Genomic DNA, 21,862 nt, shown 5'->3' with positions numbered 1-21,862 from the left:
GCCCTAGGGGGTGGCCAACCACCCCCTAGGGCAAAAATGGGGTGTCTAATTTTTTATTATTTTATTTTTAAATTTTTTAAAAACTTTAAATATTATTTTATTAATGGGACATGTGTCTTATTTGTAGCCCCATAATTTCTTTTTAGAAATCTTGACCCTTAATTAGATACTCTTTGGGCCAAAATGGATCGGAGATGATTCATTTCCCCGAATGTGACCCTAATCACCCTAATCAATTCCATTTAAGAATAATATCTTCCAATATATCTTCAATTTTATAGTGCACATTCTTACACTCTCCACATTACTACTTGATCTTTGGGTAAACTCCAAATTTAATATTTTTTATTTGTATTTTTATCCTTTTTTTTATCCTTTTTTTTCTCGAATTTGTTGGGGTTATTGTTATCTTATTGAAAAGAAAAAAAAAATGGTTATTTTTGTCTTTTCTTTAGCATTGGAAGAGACATTAACAACCTTTTAATAGTTTGGAAGGGCGAACATTATCTTAATTGAAAGTTTAAGTGGGACATTATCCATTGAGTAATCATTATGCAGTTATTGAGTGGTTAACAACGGCTTGCTTGTACATTCCTAATGTGAATATATATATATATATAAAGTTAGTTGTAACAAAGTGAATATCATTCAAAACCCAAAAATTTGTGTACACTCAGCTGTCACTCTCGAGAAGAAGAAAACAAAAGAAACGAGGCTGTAGCTCCCTAATTGCACGGCTCACCAAGGACCAAACAGAAGAAAACTTGAGTGCGGCGGCTCTCTCAGGTTCAAAAGACTGAAACATATATGTCGTTTATATAGCACATAGAGTGGCTACCACAAGTCTCCTGTTGCAAATCGGTTAGGAGAAAGAAAATAAATCATGTGTGAGTGATCCTATTTTCTATTGAGCACTAGTTGTTTGACTTTTTTACCGAGTGAATAAGTTGTTCTAACACTTGCTCCAAACCTGGAATGGTTTGTCGTTAAATCCTTTAATTTAGGAATTCTAGTTGTCAAATGGGTCCATGTTTTTAGTCACCGCTAAGTTAATTTCTTTTGAGACATGTTTTTTAGCATTGTGGAGTTCATCTCGCATACAATTTTGCTGAGTTGACATGCTTTATATATCATTGATTTTTTTTTTTTTTTTTTCTTTTCTAAGTAAGGATTGATGGATCATACTAACTTAACAGAGATGTACGCAAGATTGACGTCAAAATGTAAAGAATGATTTCTCATTTCTTTATGAGTAACGCTACACACTTATACAACCAGTCTTTTGTGAGATAATTTCAGCCTTGTTTTCAGTTGTCTTTTACACGAGTTGTGCCATCTTTTTCAACCTCATAGTTGTAGAGAGAAAACTCTTTCAAATAGGGTAATGCTAGAAGTCTTCTTTATATCTTTTTTGTATCTTTTTAAAACTAATGTGACTTTAAAATCACCATTAGATTTGTAATAGACCATTTTTGGATTTAGATTCAATAATAATTTTAAAAGCTACATGATGGTTCACTACTGCTCACCTCTGCCTCTTTCAACACTTCCGTACATTCCACTTAACAAAATACTTAACATGATCTTGTGCTATATATATATATATATAAAAGGAAAGGGAAAAAGAAATGCACTGTGACATTGAGACATAAAAGGGTAATGGCTGATCTCAAAGTTGCAGAGATTTCACAGAAAATGTCTCTTCAAAAATCATCTGCTCTCACTACATATCGGGCACTCCCATGAGCCATGATGTCTTGGAGCTATGTTGCATTCAAAAACAGAGAAAACCTTGCATGTTATACAAAAAGTGATGGCTCACTGCTGGTCACTTCTGTCTCTTTCAACTCGGCACATTCTTTTTCTGCTTGAACTTGTAAAGCAGTACCCCCGTTATCATCGCTCTGTTCCTTGCTTTTTCCCCACAAAACGCTGTAAAGGCTAACAGCCAACAAGATCCCACCTAACAAACTACAAAACACAGTAAAACAATTAGTATGCCCCCTGATTGCATAACAAAATGACCGTGACTAGCTCACACATAATTTTTCACTTTCAAAATCTGCCGCAACGAGTAGTACAATCATGTTTAGGATTGCGTTGAAAAATAGAATTTACGTATGTAGAAGAAAATTCTTATTTTCAAACTTCTTCCAAAACGCAAAAAAGTGAAAAGTGTTTTTCAAGTTTTTTATTGAAGAAATCCATTTTTTTTACGTACTAAAAGCGTTAAAAATTATGTAATCCCAAACAGGCTCGTATAGGTTGAGGAATAATACCTTCCTAAGCGAATGACCTCGCCTAAGAGAAAGACAGAGCCAATGATTGTAAAGATCAGATTCAATGGTGTTGACATTGCTTGGAAAATTGGTCCCTTCTTCTCGATCACCCATGCTTGTAAGTAGTATGAAACACCGGTAACCAAGGTTCCCTGTTGAAGAATGAAGTTCCCTTTATTGCCTCTTTACAATGTCAAACACAATATCCTTTCTTTTATAATATTAATCACATTCAAAGGTGAAAGAAAGAGAGAAAAGAAAGATTATGGGGGTTCCAAAGACTAATCATTTGCATTGACTTAATTTAAGAGGGAATATTAATCATGCAAGAAAAGAAAATTTGGGTTTCTGTTAATCTTTTAGTACTCATTTTACCTATAATTGATCTGGGAATATGCCACACTATCCAAATTTTTAAGGAGAACATTTAGAGGGGTTGTTCGTCTACTTACACAGTAGACAACTGTGAAAAGTCTAATATTCCATCCCAGCTTCCACTGATGAGGATCTCTTTCCAAAGCAATGGCAACAACAAATGACTGACTTGCACTGAACAGACACTGAAGGCTGGTGAAGATGAGCTTTGAAGGGTAGCTTTTCAGAACCTGAGCCTGTTTTCATCAAAATCATCAATCACTTGTATTTCCAAGCAGATACAAACAATTCATGTGCCCTTGATCACTATTAATAGTGAATCAGGTACAAATAATGAAGTACTGGAAAGTCGGAAAGATTTTAAAATAAGTGGTGATTTAACTAGTCGGGAACAATTTCGGTTACCAACCTGAAGTACAAGCCATAGGCCCCAAGAAACAATGGAAAGGAACAAGAGGAAACAACCCAGTATCCATGTTTTGCCAAAAGAAGCATGAGCTTGGTGATCTTGCTGCATGTCATGATTATTACCAAGGAAGGGATAATGGATGGAGGGATTCAACTGGGGGCCCCCGTAAAATGCAAGGGTTGCAACACCAGCCATGCACACTGCTAAACCTACAACCTTTGCAATCCCAGGGGTTGTCTTTATGGTCACCTTCTCCATCCTGCAATGCAATACATGGAAATTGACAGAAGTGAGAAGAAAAAGCAAGAAAAATTCTATGTGGGGATAAGAAAAGGCTGCCGGAAAATACCTGAGCAAAACTGCAAAGAAAAATGTTGTGACAGGTAGGCAGTTTGTTGTTGCAGCACCCAAGGTTGCAGATGTATAAACAAGGCCGAGACAAAAAATATTCAGTGCCAAAGTGATCCTGAAAATGCAGAAAATGAATTCGGCCCTTCTTTTATCAACTTCTCAAACATTATTCACAATGTGATGATGTATTTCTTTCAGGGGAGAAAAAGAAAGCCAAAATCATGCTTACCCCAGAAAAGCAAGCATAAAAATCTTGCATAAAATCACAAACGAAAGCCGCTCTGCATTCTTTCTGGAATCCAAATGGAAAGAATTTCATCAAATGGGTTACTCTCATATCAGAAAAACAGAGAATTACAGAAAATATTATGCCATTACCGTTCGAAAATCAGGGCAAGAGGAACTAAGAAAACAGTTCCAACAAGTTGTCTATAGAACATGAAAACATAGCTGTTCATAGCACCGCGGCTGAGTACGGCCTTGGAGAGCAAGATCATGCCGGCATATATAGTTTGTATGAGAATCACAGCCAAATATGGCTTCTTTACACCCATTGGCAATGTCATGAGCTTGATCTTCTGACTATCTTGAAATAGAACCTCTAGGGGCTGAAGTTGTTTATATAAGCCTCCCAATAATTAATACATAATCCAAGGTTTCTTTGACTAAAATGAACAAAAGTTAATATCAGTGGTGAATCTATTCTCTAAGCATACAGTAATATTTAATTGGCACAATCGTAGTATATATTTTTTTTCCTCTAAAATTGTTCACTTGATAGGAACAACGGGGTTTCTTTCTTTAATTAGGACCACGAAGGATCGCTAGGGACCTCTTGTGTCAATTCATATTGAGTTGTTGGTTTTGAGCATATTGTCACCAATGAGTGTAGTAGCTGATTTTATATTGGGGAAGCTGATTGGTGGTTGAGAAAATTGATTTTGTACCTTAAAAAAAAAAAATAAAAAATAAAAAGAAGAGAAAATTGATTTTTTATATTGTATTTGGAGGATCATACTACGTACCGACAGTCTTCCAAGGCTCTTCTGCTAAAAAAGTTCAAAGAGCATTGGTGAGAGTGTTGGATCTATAAAAAGAGGGAAGGTCTACTTACCACGTAAATGGACGAAATTATACTTAACCTTTTTTGGTTTAGTTTTCCTCCTTCAGAGAGACCCTTGACTGACTTAGGCGTCAGAGTGCCGGGCTTTCTGACGACCTCTCATTTATTTTGAAAGAGGAACTCCGTTGCTAGCCATCCGGTTTAACAATATTAAAAATAATTATCATTTTCATTGCAATAGGCCCCTTAGGTTTTTATATTGGTAAATGGTAACAATTCCAACCCTTAAAATGCACGAATTCATTGTCTTTCTAACATTTTTCTTCAAGTGTAAGTTGAGATTCCTTCTTAATAAATAAGATCCAACACATAATATTTAATTGAAATGCGACGAAAAATGACCGAAACAGAGTTCGAACTGAAAGTATTTGTTCTGATACCATATTAAATCACAAGTAAATTAATAAAAAATAGTTAATTTAATAATTTAATTACTATTATAATATTAGGAATAAAACTAATAATCATAAAAATTAAAAAATCCACACTTGAGTGCAATGAAATAGCTAATAGCCAATTATGATTAATTTATTATATAACTTGTAACAAAAATATAAGTATGATAAGTTTTCTTAAAACTAAACAATAGAGGTTTTGTAGGCAAAAAAAATAGCAAAAAACATCCGTATATATATTCCCACACATTCAATGATAATTTTAAAAATTAAAAGAATAAGAGAAGAACCGAGAGAAAAATTATTCCACGTCTCTTATTCAATATAGGAATGATATTTCTTTTTCAAAAAAGACCATTTAAGAAGCTTCTTGAAGGATTCCATATATATATATATATATATATATATATATAGCCAGACAAAAGTGCAAAGTAAATATTTGAAAAGATTGAGAGCCAAAAAAACAGAAGAAAAATATATAATAAAAATAATAATAATAATAATAAGAAATAAGAAATAAGAGGCTAATTTAGGATGAAAAAAATCATGTGTAGGTAGCAAATTAAAGACCCGCATCTTGGGAGGATCCACAAGAGCCCCACTAGCCCACTTAAAATTTTTTTTTTTTTGGGCAGCCGCTCGTGTATTTTATTTTTTCTATTAGAATTTTTTTAGCAGCCCATATTGAAAGATTTAGCCAACACAGTATTCGGCGAGAAGACACAAAAGGAGGAAGAAAAAGTTAAGCAGCCACTGCATAAAGTCTTTCTTTAGCCTTCAGTTTCTTATTATTTGCACTGTCGCAATCTCAATCTTTATTGTGCTGCGCCAAACGAGAGATTCTGGAGAGAAGAAGAGATTTTTTTTTTTTTTTTAATAATCCTTTATTAGAAAAATCATGTTACATACACGTAACTAGATAGATTGTTAGGTTTAGATTCGTTGAAGGGAACTTAAAACCTTTTCAAATATAAAATTTTGATTACTTTATTCATAACATAATGACCCTTAAATAGGCAAACTATTACAATATTTTTTAGGGTTGAGTCATAAGTTCTTATTGGAATATACATTAGGGCTGAGTCATCAAGACTCTTACATGGAATAAAATAAAGACAATATCAAATAAAAATAAACACAATAAAATATCCTACCGTATCATATATTTTAATATATTCTAATATTAATAATTGTTCCGCATAAAACTCAATTCTCATAACATTTCGTAACAAATCATGGTATGTTTCCTAATATGTTTTGATGTACTTTTTATTTTTGCTTTGAAAAAGTGTTTGATATGTGTATAGCTTCTACAGGGTTTTGGCACAAACCAATGCCTTTGTGCCCTCCAATAAGAATGCGACACATCAGCGTGGAACACTATAACAAAAATATGGTGTTCCACCTAATCTTTTTTCTAGAATACCTAAAACAAAACACCTTCTAGAATAACTTTTTCACATTACACAGAGCTCAAAATATTCATAAAACAAAAGTAAAGATCATAGAAAATTTTGTTGCTGAAATACACTAGTTCATGAACTGAAATGTAGATTCTTGCTGAAAAATTACATACAGTTTGCCACAAGGGGTTTGAGACAGAATTGTGAGGAGAATCTCTCCTCCCAGTTATTCACTCTTATAAAATCAAACTCCCAGACAACAATAATAACTTATTCACTCTTATAAAATCAAACTTCTCTGTTGCCGCCAGTGAGAGAGAGGGGCACCGGAGAGAGGAAGGAGGAGCTTGGTTCTTACCCAGCGTTTTCTGTAGGGGTCGTATCCATCATCTCCGGTTTTCTCTGTACCGGCCGGCGGCGTCTCCGAGGGCAGGTTGGTGGCTGAGGTGGTTTTGGAGAAAAATATGAAAAGGTTATTCTAGAAGGTGTTTTGTTTTAGGTATTCTAGAAAAAAGATTAGGTGGAACACCATATTTTTGTTATAGTGTTCCACGCTAATGTGTAGCCTTCTTATTGGAGGGCACAAAGGCCATGGTTTGTACCAAGACCCTATAGAAGTTATACTTGTTTGATATAACATAAGCTTCGATTGCAAGAACATCCAAATGTGGTTTGAACGGCATTTCTCAGTACTAAAACCTAAGAACTTTGTTCATTGGCATGTTCACTAGAGCATCCGAACGAAGACATGCCATAGTAAAACCCGAGAGCTCCATTCTCTATGTCCTTCATTGTTGCTTTGAACGAAACATTTTAGAATATATTTTCACCTAGCTGCATCCGAATAGAAGTCAAGGATGTCCAAACGATAGCACATGGTTGCCGTTTTAGGGTTTTCCAATTTTAGCTTGGATTTCTATAAAATCCTAGTTACATTCGAGCGGGGCCTTAACCGTCCAAACGCCGCTTCGGATTTTACATATTAAGGTTTTCAACTTCAGCAAGGAAGCTTAATTCTCAGTTGCCTATATATATGGCTCAACAGAGCACGATTTTTCTAAGCAACTAAGGGGGCAAATACTATATAGTGCTAAAAGAGAATTATCAGCATTCAGAACTTCAGAGCTATTTTCTCTCAAAGTGTTGCTATGTTTCAGAAGCAGTTTTCCTCATCTACGATAAGAAGCCTATTGGAGGTTCCAGTAAAAGAGAATCGCTTCAAAAAGATTGTTGAGCTAGCAGACAAGTGGCAAGTTTGCTGATCTTATAAAGTCTAGGATTTGCAAAGGGTTTTCAGACATTTGAATTTTATTATAATGATTTTTTGGGTTTGGTTGTCCCTGAGAGGAATTACTTTTAGAGAGTTCTCTAAAGGGTTTCCTTTTTGTCGCCAAATATATGTCTCTGATTGATTTACTGCTTCAATTATATTTGGTGAATGTCTACATGTTTGTTAATTTTCAAATTACGCGCATTATTGGTAAACACCTATTCAACCCCCATTCTAGACTTTTTTGAAGTCTATTTTATATTTTCAATTGATATTCGAGCATTGCAAACAACACGTGAATCACTCAACGTTTTAAGCAATTTGTTCTTTTCAAGCTCAAGATTCCTAACATCCTTCAAAATTTTTAGGGGTAATTATCTTTTTCCCCATCAACTACAACCCATTTGTCAATTTGCCCCCATGAACTGACAATCTTACTGCCCGACCCTATCAAACAACTATTATGTCCTCAAGACCCCTCTTCCGCCAGTCAAAAGCATTAACTCAGACGGTCAACTCGTCACTTGCGCCTCACATGCCATCTTGAATTTTTTTTATCCCACTTTTGCCCTCACTATAGACCGTTAAAAGACGTCAAACTTAATCTTTCGATTATTTCTACAGCTTATTTCAGCACCAAATAGAATCGTATAAAACTAAACCTATTTACTCATAAGTTATATCAAATCAAATAAATTGATTCAAAAGATACAAAACTCTAATTGCCAAAATCCAGAGAGAGAAAAGATGAAGTCTCATCGAAATGAAAAAAAAACGGAATTACAGAATGACACGAAAGAACACCACCAAGCGAACGCAGATCATGTTGTAATTCACAAAAGAGGAAACCCACATCATCTTGATTTGATTCCTTCAATCTCAATTCTACAACAAAATCCAACCCAGGCTTCTATTGCAAAAGGTAACAGAAAAACCAATAGTAAAATCGTAAGTCCATCTGAAGGGAAACAGAAAAAGAAGCAAACTTCGTTCAATTTCTAAGAAAAATCAATTAAATAACACTGCAATACAGATCTGCAGCAACCAAACAAATTATTAAGAAAAAAATTTGAAAACAAAACCAAAATCAAATCCATTAACATCCACAAGTTCCGATCTTAGATCGCAATCAAACCTAGGATTTCTAAAGCTCTTTCGGACAAATTCCCCTAGATTTGCACTGAAGATCTACCAATTCAAGTTAGACAAGAGAGAAAGTTTGAGAGAGGGAGGGAGGGCAAAAGTGGGATAGAAAAATTCAAGATGGCACGTGGCGAGTTGACCGTCTGAGTTAACTCTTTTGACTAGCGGAAGGGGGGTTTTGAGACAAAATGGTTGTTTGATAGGGTCGGGCAGTAAGGTTGTCAGTTCATGGGGCCAATTAACAATGCGTTGTAGTTGATGAGAAGAAAAGGTAATTACCCCAAATCTTTATGTTTTGATTTCTCAATTCAAAAAAATTATTCATCAGATTGTTAAAAAGGAGTTTTGAAAATCACTATCCCTTTTATATTCTTTAGAGCACTCATAACATTTCTGATCCTGAGGATCTCTTTTTTTACACTCAGTTTCATACTTACCACCTCTAAAGTCCCTTTTCTGTTTCCCAAACATCTTTGGATGACTATTCCTTACAACCTCATGGTCCTACACCTCCCGCTACACCTGCTCAATAATGGTCCCGTGGTTCTCCAATTCCTGCAGCAGCTTCTGAGGCTGCACAGTCTTGCCCATAAATAAGTGTCAAATATTGCATATTTGAGTCCTAAATTTGCATATGTTAATCCTTTACCTGTGTTATAATCTAACATTTTGTTTTAGTTTTGTAATTTCATTGTTTTGAAGGTTGCTAAGGGAAATGAGTGGATTTAACGTGAGAAATACTAGTTTTTGGAAGAAAGCCACCAAGGAAGCAACACCCGTCCGGACAGCCAAAGTTCCCGTCCCGACGGACTTGCGCTCGAGCGCAAATTCAAGCCGCTTGAGCATACTCGAGCCCAACACACCAAGAAATGCCCGTCCAAATGGCCAAAATGCCCTTCCGGATGGACGTGAGCTCTAGCACAGATCCAAGCCGCTCGAGCACACTTGGGCAAAAGGCACCCGTCTAGACGGTGAAAACTCGCATCCGGACGAACGCGTCAAATATGTTCTATATGGCTTTTGTCCAGGGCCGTTTTGAGGAAAAAAATAACCCTAGAAAGCAATATAAAAAGATAAAGACAGAGGAAAACAAAAAGGAGGCAAAAAGGGTCTGGAAAAACTGGAGACAAAGGACGAAAAAGAGGTGCCATTTGGCCAAGAACTAGGAGTTTCTCTCCCATTCAGCCAGGCCAATCAAGCACCCCAGCACTCGTGTTAGGTTTAATTTTTCCTTTATGTTTAGCAATTTCTTTTCAGTATTTATTTTCATAGTCATGTGTAACTAAATTCTCAACTAATGTTGAGGATGAAACCCCATCAATGATTAGTAATTATATTTTTATGTGATTCGATATTTTATGATTTTATGAGTTTTCATGTTGCAATTGTTCTACTTCAATTCAATTAGTGGGATGATTCTTGAATATTTTTTGTGATTTATGGATACATTTGATGATTGAAGATAGTTTCATTTAATTGATTGCTTGGATTTTCTTTCGTAAAAACAATAGATATCCTTTGTGATTTGTCATACGGATATATTAGATTATTTGGTTTAAACTGGATATCTTTTGTGATTTGTGTAATTGAAAGATACACAGGATGATTTAATCGATCTTGGAAGCATAGTAGAACATACATAAGATTTTTATTGTGAGAACTTCAGATGATATTGATAAACATGAAATGATTTGGTGGGTGTGGATTCTAAAACTTTAGTGTTTTTTTAGTTGATTAATTTTATCTTATTTAGTTTATGTTTTATTTTCAAAACCAAAAATCAAATGTTTTTGGAACTAGGTTAAGATTTAATTAGTTTAGATATAATTTGTTTTCAAAAACACAATTCCCTATGGGTTCAACCTCGCACTTGCATTTCTATATTACAAAACGATTCGTGCACTTGCGAGTACATTAAAATTTTACAAAACCCACCTTGCCAAATTTGCGGCAAGACTAGTCACTTCAATTGCTTTCATCGCATGGACTACACCTACCAAGGCCATCATCCCCCTACACAATAGCAGTTATGGCTACCCAAGCCTCTACTCAACTTGATGAGGCTCCTTGGTTTGCTAACATTGTAGCAAATCACCACGTCACTCCAGAATTGGAAAAACTTTAGCTTGTTGAACCATAAACTAGGTCTGACACTATTGTTGTAGGTAATGCCTTAAGTTTGCAGATTACCAACATTAGTTCTCTCTCCCTTCAAACCCCTACATCTACCTTACATTTATCAAAAAAAAATTAATTTCCCTACTACCATTGCTAATCTCTTGTTCATTCATCGATTTTGCAAAGATAATTAGCGTTTTTTTATTTTTTTATTTTTTTTATCTTAACTTACTCTCATTATTTTATAAAGGACAATCACATGGGTTTAACCCTGCTGGTAGGGATGAGAACCCGGTTCCCGGTTATTAGCCAAAACTGGGAACCGAAACCAGAGTACCCGATTTCTGATTTTTGAAAATTGGAACCGAAACCGGAGTACCCGGTTAACCGGTTCCGATTAGTACCCGGTTATCTGAACTGGGTAACTGGTTTTTTTTAAAAAAAAAAAAAAATTACATTTTTGGTTTATTTTAGGTATTAGGCCTAATTTTTGGGCTTAATTTAACCATTTTGTGCTCCATTAAAAAAAATCAAAAATATTAATAAATATAATAAATTCAAAAACATAGAAGTGATTTATATATACTAAATTCGAATATATATATATATATATATAATTAAAAATATATATATATACACACACCCAGTTACCCGGTTATAATCGGGTATTTAAAAACTCCAAAACCGGTAACCGGAATTGGGCACCGCGGTTACCGGTTTTTCCCAATCGGTTTCTCGGTTTACCTGTTTTCCAGTTTTCTTTTACACCCCTACATAGATTAGACTGTTTCCACATAATAGACTTAATTATGAACAATAATTAGATAAATTATAAATCAAAATCTCTCTCATTTCAAAGTAGGTGTTAGATTTTTATTAAAATACAAACTCCTCATTAGCCCACCTCATTCAATTAACTAAATCATTTCATAATTAACTAAATCATTTCAATTAATGATCAAATATATTCTTTTAACATTAAAATTCACCAACACAATGTATAGTATTCTCTAAGTGAGTGCCTTATGGATGTACTACAAGCCATTCAAGTCCTCCTTTACATATCCCTATAAATAAATTAAATAGCATACATGTGTTTCATGTGCACCAAACTTCATTCTTTAAGAATAGACAACTTTATGTTCAAAAAAACACAACTAGTATATGAATGGGTATTTTGGTCATGATGTGGGCCAAAAACACAACTAGTTGAAAATTCATGGGATTCTACAGTCATCCCGATGTGGGCAAAAGAAAAGAATCTTGGAATCTTTTATGTTACCTACGCTCTTTCCAACCAGAGGGATGGTTGTGCATGGGAAATTTCAATGAAACCCTAGATATTTCTGAAAATTTTGGAGTTCACCGGAAGCCACGGAGTCAAATGAAGGACTTCCAACTCTCTTTAGAATGAAGTAATTTGGAGGACCTCGTGTATTTTGGTCCGAAGTATACGTGGAATAACAAGAGGCGTGAAAATGACTACATTAGAGAGAGGTAGGATGGGGCATTGGGGAATCCAATATGGCAGGACATGTATCCAAACCACAGGGTGGAGGTATTGTCATCGTGCAGTTCTGACCTTAAACCAATCTGGCTAGTTTTCCAGGACAAGGAGAGGAGGGGTCGAGGCTGTTTCAGGTACAAAAGGGAGTGGAAGAATAATAAGGAGCAAAAAGAGATTATTACTAAAGTATAGAGCGTGAAGAAGAGGCACAATTTCGAATGACAAGGGGTTCTACAAAACCTAGATATTAGCAAGAGGTCACTCCTACAATAGACTAAAGACAATGCGGACCCACTAGAAGAAGCTCTAGCTAAGACCACAAAAAAATTGCATGAGCTCCAGGAGAGAGATGGACAGACAATGAGGAGTTAAGAGACCATCAACAAAAGGCCCAAGATTTAATGGAGCAGGAGGAAATTAAGTGGAGGCAGCGGGTTAAGGAGACGTGGTTGAAATTGGGAGATAAAAATTCCAAATTTTTCCACGCATGTGCAAATTAGAAAAGACTGGACAACCGAATTAGCAACATTATGGATGAACAAGGGATCTTGCGTCAAATGCCAGAGGAGATTGAAGAGGATTTCCTTCATTTTTTTAAGGGTATTTTAACTTCATCTTCTCCAACGGGACTTGAGGATTATTTGGAGGGCATGCCTAGCAAAGTTTCAAATGCAATGAATCGGGACCTGCTGCGCATGGTGACGGAGGAGGAAGTTTGCATGGCCATCCATCAAATGGACCCACACAAATCTCCGGGACCGGATGGTTTCCCAGCTGCTTTCTACCAAGACCATTGGGCGCCGGTGGGAAATGAGGTATTTTTGGCTATTAAAATTTTTTCATGCAAGGTTCTTTTGAAGCTGTAAATTACAAGTATATTGCTCTTATTCCTAAAAAGACCAATGCTAATAGGGTGTCTGATTTTAGACCCATTAGCTTATGTAATGTTATTTACAAGATTCTTGCAACAGTCTTGGCAAATTGACTGAAGGTGGCTCTCTCACACGTAATTTCTAGCAATCAATCAGCCTTCATTCCGGGTCGGTTGATTTTCGACAATATCCTTGCTGCTTATGAAACACTACACACCATGAACTCTAGAATGTAAGGGAGGGTGGGGTATATGTCTTTAAAACTCAACATGAGTAAAGCCTATGACCGTATTGAGTGGGTTTTCCTTGAAGCAGTAATGCGGAAAATGAGTTTGGATGATCATTGGGTCAACTTGATTATGAAGTGTGTAACAACTCTGTCCTACACCATTATTTTAAGTGGAACTCCTGTGGGTAATTTCACACCATCTAGGGGGATTAGGCAAGGGGATCTTTTATCCCCTTATCTCTTTCTCTAATGTGCTGAGGTTTTAAGTAACCAACTACAATTGGTGGAGGCATCTGGATTACTTAGAGGGGTTCCAACCTCTTTCAAGGGGTTGCGAATCAACCATTTATTTTTTGCTAATGATAGTCTTTTGTTTTGTAAGGCTACCGAACATGAATGGTGTTTTTTGTCAGAGGTCTTGGGCAAATATGAACAAGCATCGGGGCCAAGACTTAATAATGATAAAACATCAGTTTTTTTCAACCGCAACATTGCACCGGAGACTCGTAGTCACATTATTAACCTAGTGGGTGTCCCAGAGTCCCAACGCTATGACACGTACCTAGGCCTCCCGGCACTTGTGGGACATTCACGAGTTCGAGAATTTCAAAGTTTGGTGGAGAGAGTGAGAAGAAGGTTGACCGATTAGAAGACCAAATTTCTTTCCTTGCTGGTAAAGAGGTTCTATTAAAAGTCATCGTCCAAGCGATTCTTACGTATAGCATGAGCATTTTCCTTCTCCCAAAGGAATTATTCAAAGAGATGAACAAGTTGATGCAAAAATTCTGGTAGGGACATAAGGAGAACGAAAACAAAGTACATTGGATGAGTTGGGAAAGGCTTGGGAGAGCAAAGGCACAAGGGAGAATGGGTTTTTGCGACCTTATTTGTTTCAATAAAGCCCTTTTTGCAAAACAATATTGGAGATTATTGCAAAATCTGAACAGCTTGGCAAAAAAAAATTATTAGAGTAAAGTACTACCCGAATGGCGATCTGTTGGGTGCAAATGTAGGGAGTCGTCCCTCCTATGCTAGGCGTAGCATTATGTCGGGGAGAGATCTTCTGAAGGAGGGCCTTTTGTGGAGGATTGGAAATGGAAAGTCTGTTGCAATATAGGGTGACAAATGGCTCCCACGACCATCTACATTCATGATCCAATCTCCTTGCCGACATCTATTGCTAGATGTAAAAGTGGAAGAGCTGATAGATTTAAACTCGGTCAGATGGAAGGAGGCTCTCATTCGAGAGTTTTTTAACAAGGAGGATGCTGAAGTTATTTGCAATATTCCCCCTAGCCATTACAATCAAGCAGACAAACTTACATGGAATGCCTCCCCCACTAGGATTTTCACTGTAAAGAGCGCTTATCATATGGAGAAGATGAGAACTGATGTGGCAAAAGGGGAGGGATCTAATAAAACACAAATAGAGTCAATGTGGAAGACAATATGGAATTTGAAGGTTCCAAATACAGCCAAAGTTTTTTTGTGGCGTGCCTGTAGCAACATATTACCAACGAAAGAAGCACTTCTAAGGAGAGGCATTGTGGAAGATGATATGTTATGTTGCAAGGAGAAGGAGACTATACTCCACATTCTTTGGGAATGTCCTTCTGCCCAAGATGTATGGTGTGCTAGTGATAGAAAATTACAAAAAAGCCAGATGACGGGGACCTGTTTTTTGGACATCATGGATTATATGACGGTGAGGCTAGAGAGGACGACCTAGAGGATTTTGTGCTGATAACAAAGAGCATATGGAAGAGGAGAAATGACATGTTACATGGGGGACTCTTCACTCATCCTTCCTCGTTGGTGAGAAAATCACAAGAAATGGGTCAGCTTAATCGACAAGCAAACGTGAGGTCACAGATCACTGAGGTCCAAAATTTGCAGACGCCAAGATGGAGGAACCCACCCGCAGGAATTTTCAAGGTAAACTAGGACGTAGCCATCTTCGTTCAAAACAAACGAATGGGTGTGGGAGTGCTAATTAGAGACGAAAAGGGACGAGTAATAGCCGCCCAAAGCAAAACTATCCATGCCATCTATGACCCAACAACTGCAGAGGCCCTGGGGGCGTTAATGGCTGTGGAGCTCAGTAGAGACTTGGCGGTTTTTGATATTTTGTTAGAAGGAGACTCGTCGAATGTGGTCCAAGCCTTAAAGGAGAAGCGTCCAAATTGGAGCCATTATGGACAGATAATTGAGGATGCTCACTTATTACTCCAGATGATGGGAAGTTGGGACATTGGCCATGTGAAGAGAGAGGTAAATGCAGCTGCACATACCCTTGCAAAAGAGGCATTCAGATCACCCATTGAGAAAGTATGGATTGAGGAGACACCTACCTGTATTTCTCATATTGTTAATTTAGCGCTTATCGCTCTTTCTTTGTAGAGCTCTGGCTCTTGATTTATTTATTATGAATGAAGATTTGCATCATTTCAAAAAATAAAAAATAAAAAAGGTATATGAATGAGTATTATCTTTATCTACTTATCTATCACCTGCTATATAATAACTATTAAATTAAGATAAAACTGTCATGTGATATATGAGCTACGTTAAGTGATCTTAAGGAAGATGTATCTCACATTCTTCTTCTATTCTTAACCAATGAAATGAAGCAAATCAATGCCAAACGACTTACTTTAAAAAAATAATAAAATAATAATAATAATAATAATAATAATAATAAATATAAAAAAAATAAAAAAAAGGCCAGTTGCAAAATGTCCATCTTAATACAGAACTTTAATTTTACAATATCAAAGTCTTAACCATGTGCGTGTATATATATAATAAGACTTCGGACATCCTCTCTTTATAAGTCAGTTTTTCAAGAATGAGTTTTACTTGAGGTTTATATCATTTGGTTCAGAGTCACAAAGACGAGCCACTTAAAGGTTGAATTAAGATATCTTTATATTATGTATGAGTATAGTATTAAGTCATTGAATACTAATAGATAAGTAAAGCCATGAAAATGAAAAATGCTACCATTGGGTTAGTATTAATAAAGTTGGCCTCTGTGGATGTCATATTCGAGAACGCTGTGGAATGTTATGATCTTAAATGTTTCACATTGGTTAAGTAAAATCTTAATAATGTGTATATAAGTTCTTGAACACTTTTACCATATAAGTCGGTTTTAAATGGTGAGTTATACATGATGTTTGTATCAATCTTACCCATTAAAAAACACAATTACAAAAATATGTTATTAAAAAAAGAAATTGAAACACAAATTGTGGCAATTGTGTTTGGTCGTATACCAAAACATGATTGTATATGCCAAATTGTGGCATATATACAATGAAGATTTAAAATTTTTAAATAACATGACATCGTATGCACAGTTAAATATAATAAATTAGAATTTACACCATAGTTGATGACCATATGACCATGCCAATAAAAGTAAAGGAAAAATAACAGTACGGCTATAGAACTTTCCTGGCATTGCGGGTGATTTACACCATAGTTGATGACAATATGACCATGCCAATAAAAGTAAAGGAAAAATAACAGTACGGCTATAGAACTTTCCTGGCTTGCCACCCGCAATGTGTCCATAAGATACAGAGTGAGTAGGGGAAAGGTATATTATTGTAGTACAAATAAAGAAAAAGAAAAGTCATATCACATGTGTGCATCAGCATCACTACTAGACACTACTTTTTGAAGCTGAGAAAAAAACAAAAAGACTAGTTGTAGAAGCATGGGTTTCATCTTTCATGGAATTCCAAAAATCATCGTCAATGACTCTACCACTTAACCCATGACTCTACCTGGTCCCAATTTCCAAACATGTTTTATTTTTTATTTTTTAATGAGGGATCTTTTGTGTTCGTATCTCTTTGAAAAGGGTCGAGAGATTTTTTGAAGTTCGTGTTTCTGTTTTCTTATTAAGTGACATTTTTTTATTCGTGTCTCTTTGAAAATGGCGGAGAAATCTTTTGCGATTTGTGCTTCTTCCAAAGCTATTTGTTTTTATCTTTGATTGTAATGCTTTTAGTCGCTTCTAGTATTTTGATGGTTCGAGTTATTTATTTGATTTGTTCTCATTTATTCGCTTCACTTTGCTTACTACCCTAATTGTCCACTTTTTGTGTAGAAATTTTTTTTTTTTTTTTTTTTCTCTCTCAAGTTAAATAGAACAAAAAATGATTTATTTAAAAGCAATGGTTACGGATTGTCGTCCACTTGAGTGAGAAAAGCACATCACATGGTGGATTTGTTATAGTTGCACGTTTAAGAGATGAGCTTAGCCCATTTTGGTTATCCAGAAGGAAACATCATCATTTTTTCAGAATTGTATGTGAAAAATTAATGCCACTTTGGTGGAATTGCCCGTACAAAAGTCAACATTTCATATCATGGAGTAGAGAGGGTGGAATTTTGTCAGTCTCTTTGTGATAATGACCGTATGGGCAGGGAAAATCCTCCACCAACGTTTAGTGGGTATGCTGTCTACAATAACTCTCTCTATTTTATAGTAGGAATTCAAATTTTGTGTATTTAATGATCTTCATGATAACATATTATATGAATTTTTTTAAAAGAGAAATACGTACTATAATTTTTTGGATGTTCTTTTAGTATTCTCATCATCCTACATGAATATTATTTTCTGAGGGACCGGCGCAGCAAGTTATGTTCAACTTTTTAAAAAATAATATCGACATAAGATCAAAAGAACATAAAAAAAAAAACCATAAAATTCCTCTTTTTAAAAGACGTATTATCCAATTTCGTGCCCTCTTTATTTTCCCTTAGCCTTTGCCTATTTGCTTTGCCCAATGTCAAGGCTTTGTACTTTTTGATTTTTCTAATTAGAGTATTTAAATTCGACTTAACAAATGTTTAGTTAAAGAGTACATTTTTTTTATTTTATTTTATTTTAGCTATCAACTTTTTTAAAACACTACTTACATCTAGTTCAACATTTTAGCTATCAACTTTTACTATTTATTTTTAAATATTTTTCTTTATATATTTCTATTATTCCCAAAGAGGAGAGAGCTTCGGATTTATTTATGTTTATTAATTTAATTTATGCATTATTGCTGAGAATTGTAGGAGTTAATCAAATCTTTAGTCAAATGAGAAACTTTTTTTTGATATTTTTTTGTTACAAGACTAGCCAAAATAAATTTTTAGCTATTTTCGCTAACTCAATGTGAGTGTGCGGAAGCTAGTCAAATTTTACAACTGTTTTATGTTCACTTGGCCCTGGCAAATTGGCCAAAATCTGAGTAATGATCTATTTGGGATTGCGTTTGATGAGTTTAAAAGTATTTTTAACACTTAAAAAGTCCGTTTGAAAAAAAAAAAATGGTACTCGTTTGGTAAAAAAAATGAAAAGCGTTTTTAACGGTTTAAAAAGCCTACAAATAGCCAAAACGCACTTTTGACAAAAGCTTAAAGATGAAGCTTTTGCCCAAAAGCTCTTTCTGACTTAAAAGCTCTATTTTTCAAATGCAATCCCAAATAGGCTCTAAATCTCCTTAAGGCTTGTTTGAGATTGCAGTTGAGGGGTTTCAAAGTGCTTTTAACACTCAAAAAATCTGTTTTGAAGAAAAAATTATTCGTTTAGTAAAATACTTAAAAGCACTTTTAAGTGTCCAAAAAGCCTAAAAATGGTCAAAAAGTACTTTTGGCAAAAGCTTAAAAATAAAGTTTTTGCCTAAAAATATTTTTTGACTTAAAAGTTCTATTTCTCAAATGCAATCCAAACATGCTCTCGGCTACATTGTTTTACAAGAAAAATATGTAGAAATGGTCCAACTTTTATGTTGTTATTATTTGAATTTCTACCAAATAGGGCCAAAAAAAATTTACAATTATGGCCCAATTCCAATTTAGGGTTGGGTGCCTAGCTTTGTCCTTGGGCTGCATTGTTTTGAAAATGGGCTTTGAGTCCGCATAAAAAAAGGGCTTTTTATAAAATCAACTCATTTTCTATTGGTAACAACTCAATCGGTTTAGGCGTTCAGCTTATCACAACCCATCTTGAAGAGATCTCAAGTTTTGAATATTGAGAGCCGATTCTATTAAGATTTTTACGGATTTTATTAAAATTTTGATATATTAGGTAAAAACAACAATTTCATGAACTTTTTTATGAATTCTAACCCAACGCACCATGGAACCCTCACTCACCTCCGAGTCTTTAACATCGAAGTGTCCAAAACTGATTAAGATGGTGGATCAGGTAACTTTATCAATAGGTATTTTGTCTATTAGGTATTTTATCAAGATATTGAAAATTATTTTGTGTAAATAATTATATTATTTTTTAATGTTTTAACCTAAGATACCTACTTCCTATTAGAAAATGTAAACATCTTATTTACACCGCGAGTAAAGTTATTCTCTTAAAAATATTATGTTTATATTTACAACTCTCCTCCCTTCTTTGGAGTTTTGGGATAGGACATGGAATATCATTTCAAGGTGCCATTTATTTCAACCTAAAATATCTTCAATATATTTTTGTGTTTGGGTATGTTCGGAAAATTTGGTCAACCAAAAGACATTTTTGTGTCAACACTCCCTTGTTTTTCGTAAAATAATTTACAGGGAAAAATGCACTTTACTTTTCTAAAGTTTCACTCTATTTGTAATTTGGCCTCTAATATTTAAAAATTGGTAATGTATCTCAACAAAGTATCAAAAATTTGCAATGTGACCCATCCGTTACCAATTTCCGTCTAATTTGACTCAACATTTCGCACATGTGGCCCACATACATTTTTTTGTCTCTACTTTCCAAAATTGCCCCATAGTTTTTTTACAAAATTCCAAAAATATCCCCAATGAAAAAAAAAAAAAAAAAAAAAGAAGAAGAAGAAGAAGAAGAAAAAAAAAAAAAAAAAAAAAAAGAAGAAGAAGAAAGTGGCTACAACCACCCCTTTGGCCATTTGGGGGTTGCCTAGCCACACCCATTTGGCTAGGCCACCCCCAAAATTTGTTTGCTTTTTTGCTTTTTTATTTTTACTTTTTTAAGTATAAGGGCAATTAGGTATTTTTAATAATTTCTGTTAGAAAAAACATAAGCTATTGACAGATGGGTCACATTGCAAAGTTTTGATACTTTATTGGGATATATTGTAAATTTTTAAATATTGAAGATCAAAGCAAATGGGGTGAAAATTTAAGAGGGTTAAGTACATTTTCCTCTTTTTTAAACCTCTTCGCTCAACTCTTTTCCTGCCGACACCAACCTTGCTAGAGCCACCTTTCATAAACTTCAATAACTTTTTTTAAAACAAGATTTTAATCGAAACGAATATAACCTAAGCCCAAGTTTTTTTTTTTTCTCCGAGGCAAGGTTGAAAGAGAGGCATTTCATCTTAAATAGTAGTTCTAAAAAAAAAAAAAAAAAAGAGAAGAAAAGAAAGGAAAAAAGGTAGTTCTGCAAAAGAAAAAGAGTAAGAGCATTTCTAGCAGACTCACCAAAATAACCAAAAGTACACTTTTAAGCTCCGTTTACTTCGACGTAAAATGGTTTCCAGAAAATGATTCTCGTATTTTATAGTATTTACTTCGACGTAAAATAGTGGTCAACAGAAAATATTTTCCTGTTGACCAAAAATTCTTCTTTAATTTTCGGAAAATGGTTTACGGTTTTGAAAACCGTAAATCATTTTCCGACTATGAGCATCTTTCTTAAATCGATAGACCTTGCCAAGACTGGCCTAGAACCTCGTCGGGACTTGACTAGGTTTCACCCAGAACTTGATTGGGACCCACCCGGGACCTGCTTGAGACTTGATCGGAACCCTCCCGGAACTTGACCGGGACCTACCAAAGACTTGACCGGGACCTGCCAAAGACTTGACCGAGACCCACTTGGGACCTAACCGAGACTTGCTTGGGACTCGTCCGGGACCTAACGAGACTTGCCCGGGAACCACTCGGGACTTGATCGGGACCTGCCCGAGACTTGACCAAGGCTCGCTTGAGACTTGCCTGGGACACGCCCTAGACCTAACCGGGACTTGCCTAGGACCTGACCGGGACCCACCCTGGACTTGACTCGGACCCGCCCAGGACCTGCCCGAGACTTGACCACGACCCGCCTGGGACTTGCCCGGGACTTGCCTGAGACATGCCCTGGACTGGATCGAGACCCGCTTGGGACTTGACTGAACCTGCCCGAGACCTAACCGGGACCCGTCGGGATTTGACCAAGCCCCACTCAAGACTTGCCCGGTCGGGTCTCGGGCAGGTCTTGGTCAAGTCCCGTCTAGGTCCCAGTCAAGTCCCAAGCAGGTCCATGCGAGGTCCCGAGAAAGTCCTGGGCGGGTCCCGGTCAAGTCCTGACCAGTCCCGATCAAGTCCCGGCGGGTCCCGGGCGGGTTTTGGTCAAGTCCCGGC

The 21,862-nt window shown here is 35.9% G+C and overlaps 2 protein-coding genes across 2 annotated transcripts; one reads left to right on the top strand and one right to left on the bottom strand.

Moving 5' to 3' along the window:
* Positions 1-1,799: 1,799 nt before the first annotated feature.
* On the bottom strand, positions 1,800-3,968 carry LOC132166728 (WAT1-related protein At5g64700-like). The gene is made up of 7 exons (XM_059577599.1): positions 3,793-3,968; positions 3,644-3,706; positions 3,413-3,529; positions 3,064-3,322; positions 2,732-2,890; positions 2,280-2,431; positions 1,800-1,971 (listed from the first exon to the last, which is right to left on the bottom strand). Exons 1-7 carry the CDS (start codon positions 3,966-3,968, stop codon positions 1,800-1,802), a joined length of 1,098 nt encoding a protein of 365 aa, XP_059433582.1.
* Positions 3,969-15,448: 11,480 nt separating this feature from the next.
* On the top strand, positions 15,449-15,874 carry LOC132164945 (uncharacterized). The gene has a single exon (XM_059575466.1). It carries the CDS (start codon positions 15,449-15,451, stop codon positions 15,872-15,874), a length of 426 nt encoding a protein of 141 aa, XP_059431449.1.
* Positions 15,875-21,862: the final 5,988 nt, after the last annotated feature.

Source organism: Corylus avellana, chromosome ca11 (assembly GCF_901000735.1).
Source record: "Corylus avellana chromosome ca11, CavTom2PMs-1.0".
NCBI lineage: Eukaryota > Viridiplantae > Streptophyta > Magnoliopsida > Fagales > Betulaceae > Corylus > Corylus avellana.
This window is presented reverse-complemented; position numbering and strand designations above follow the sequence as displayed.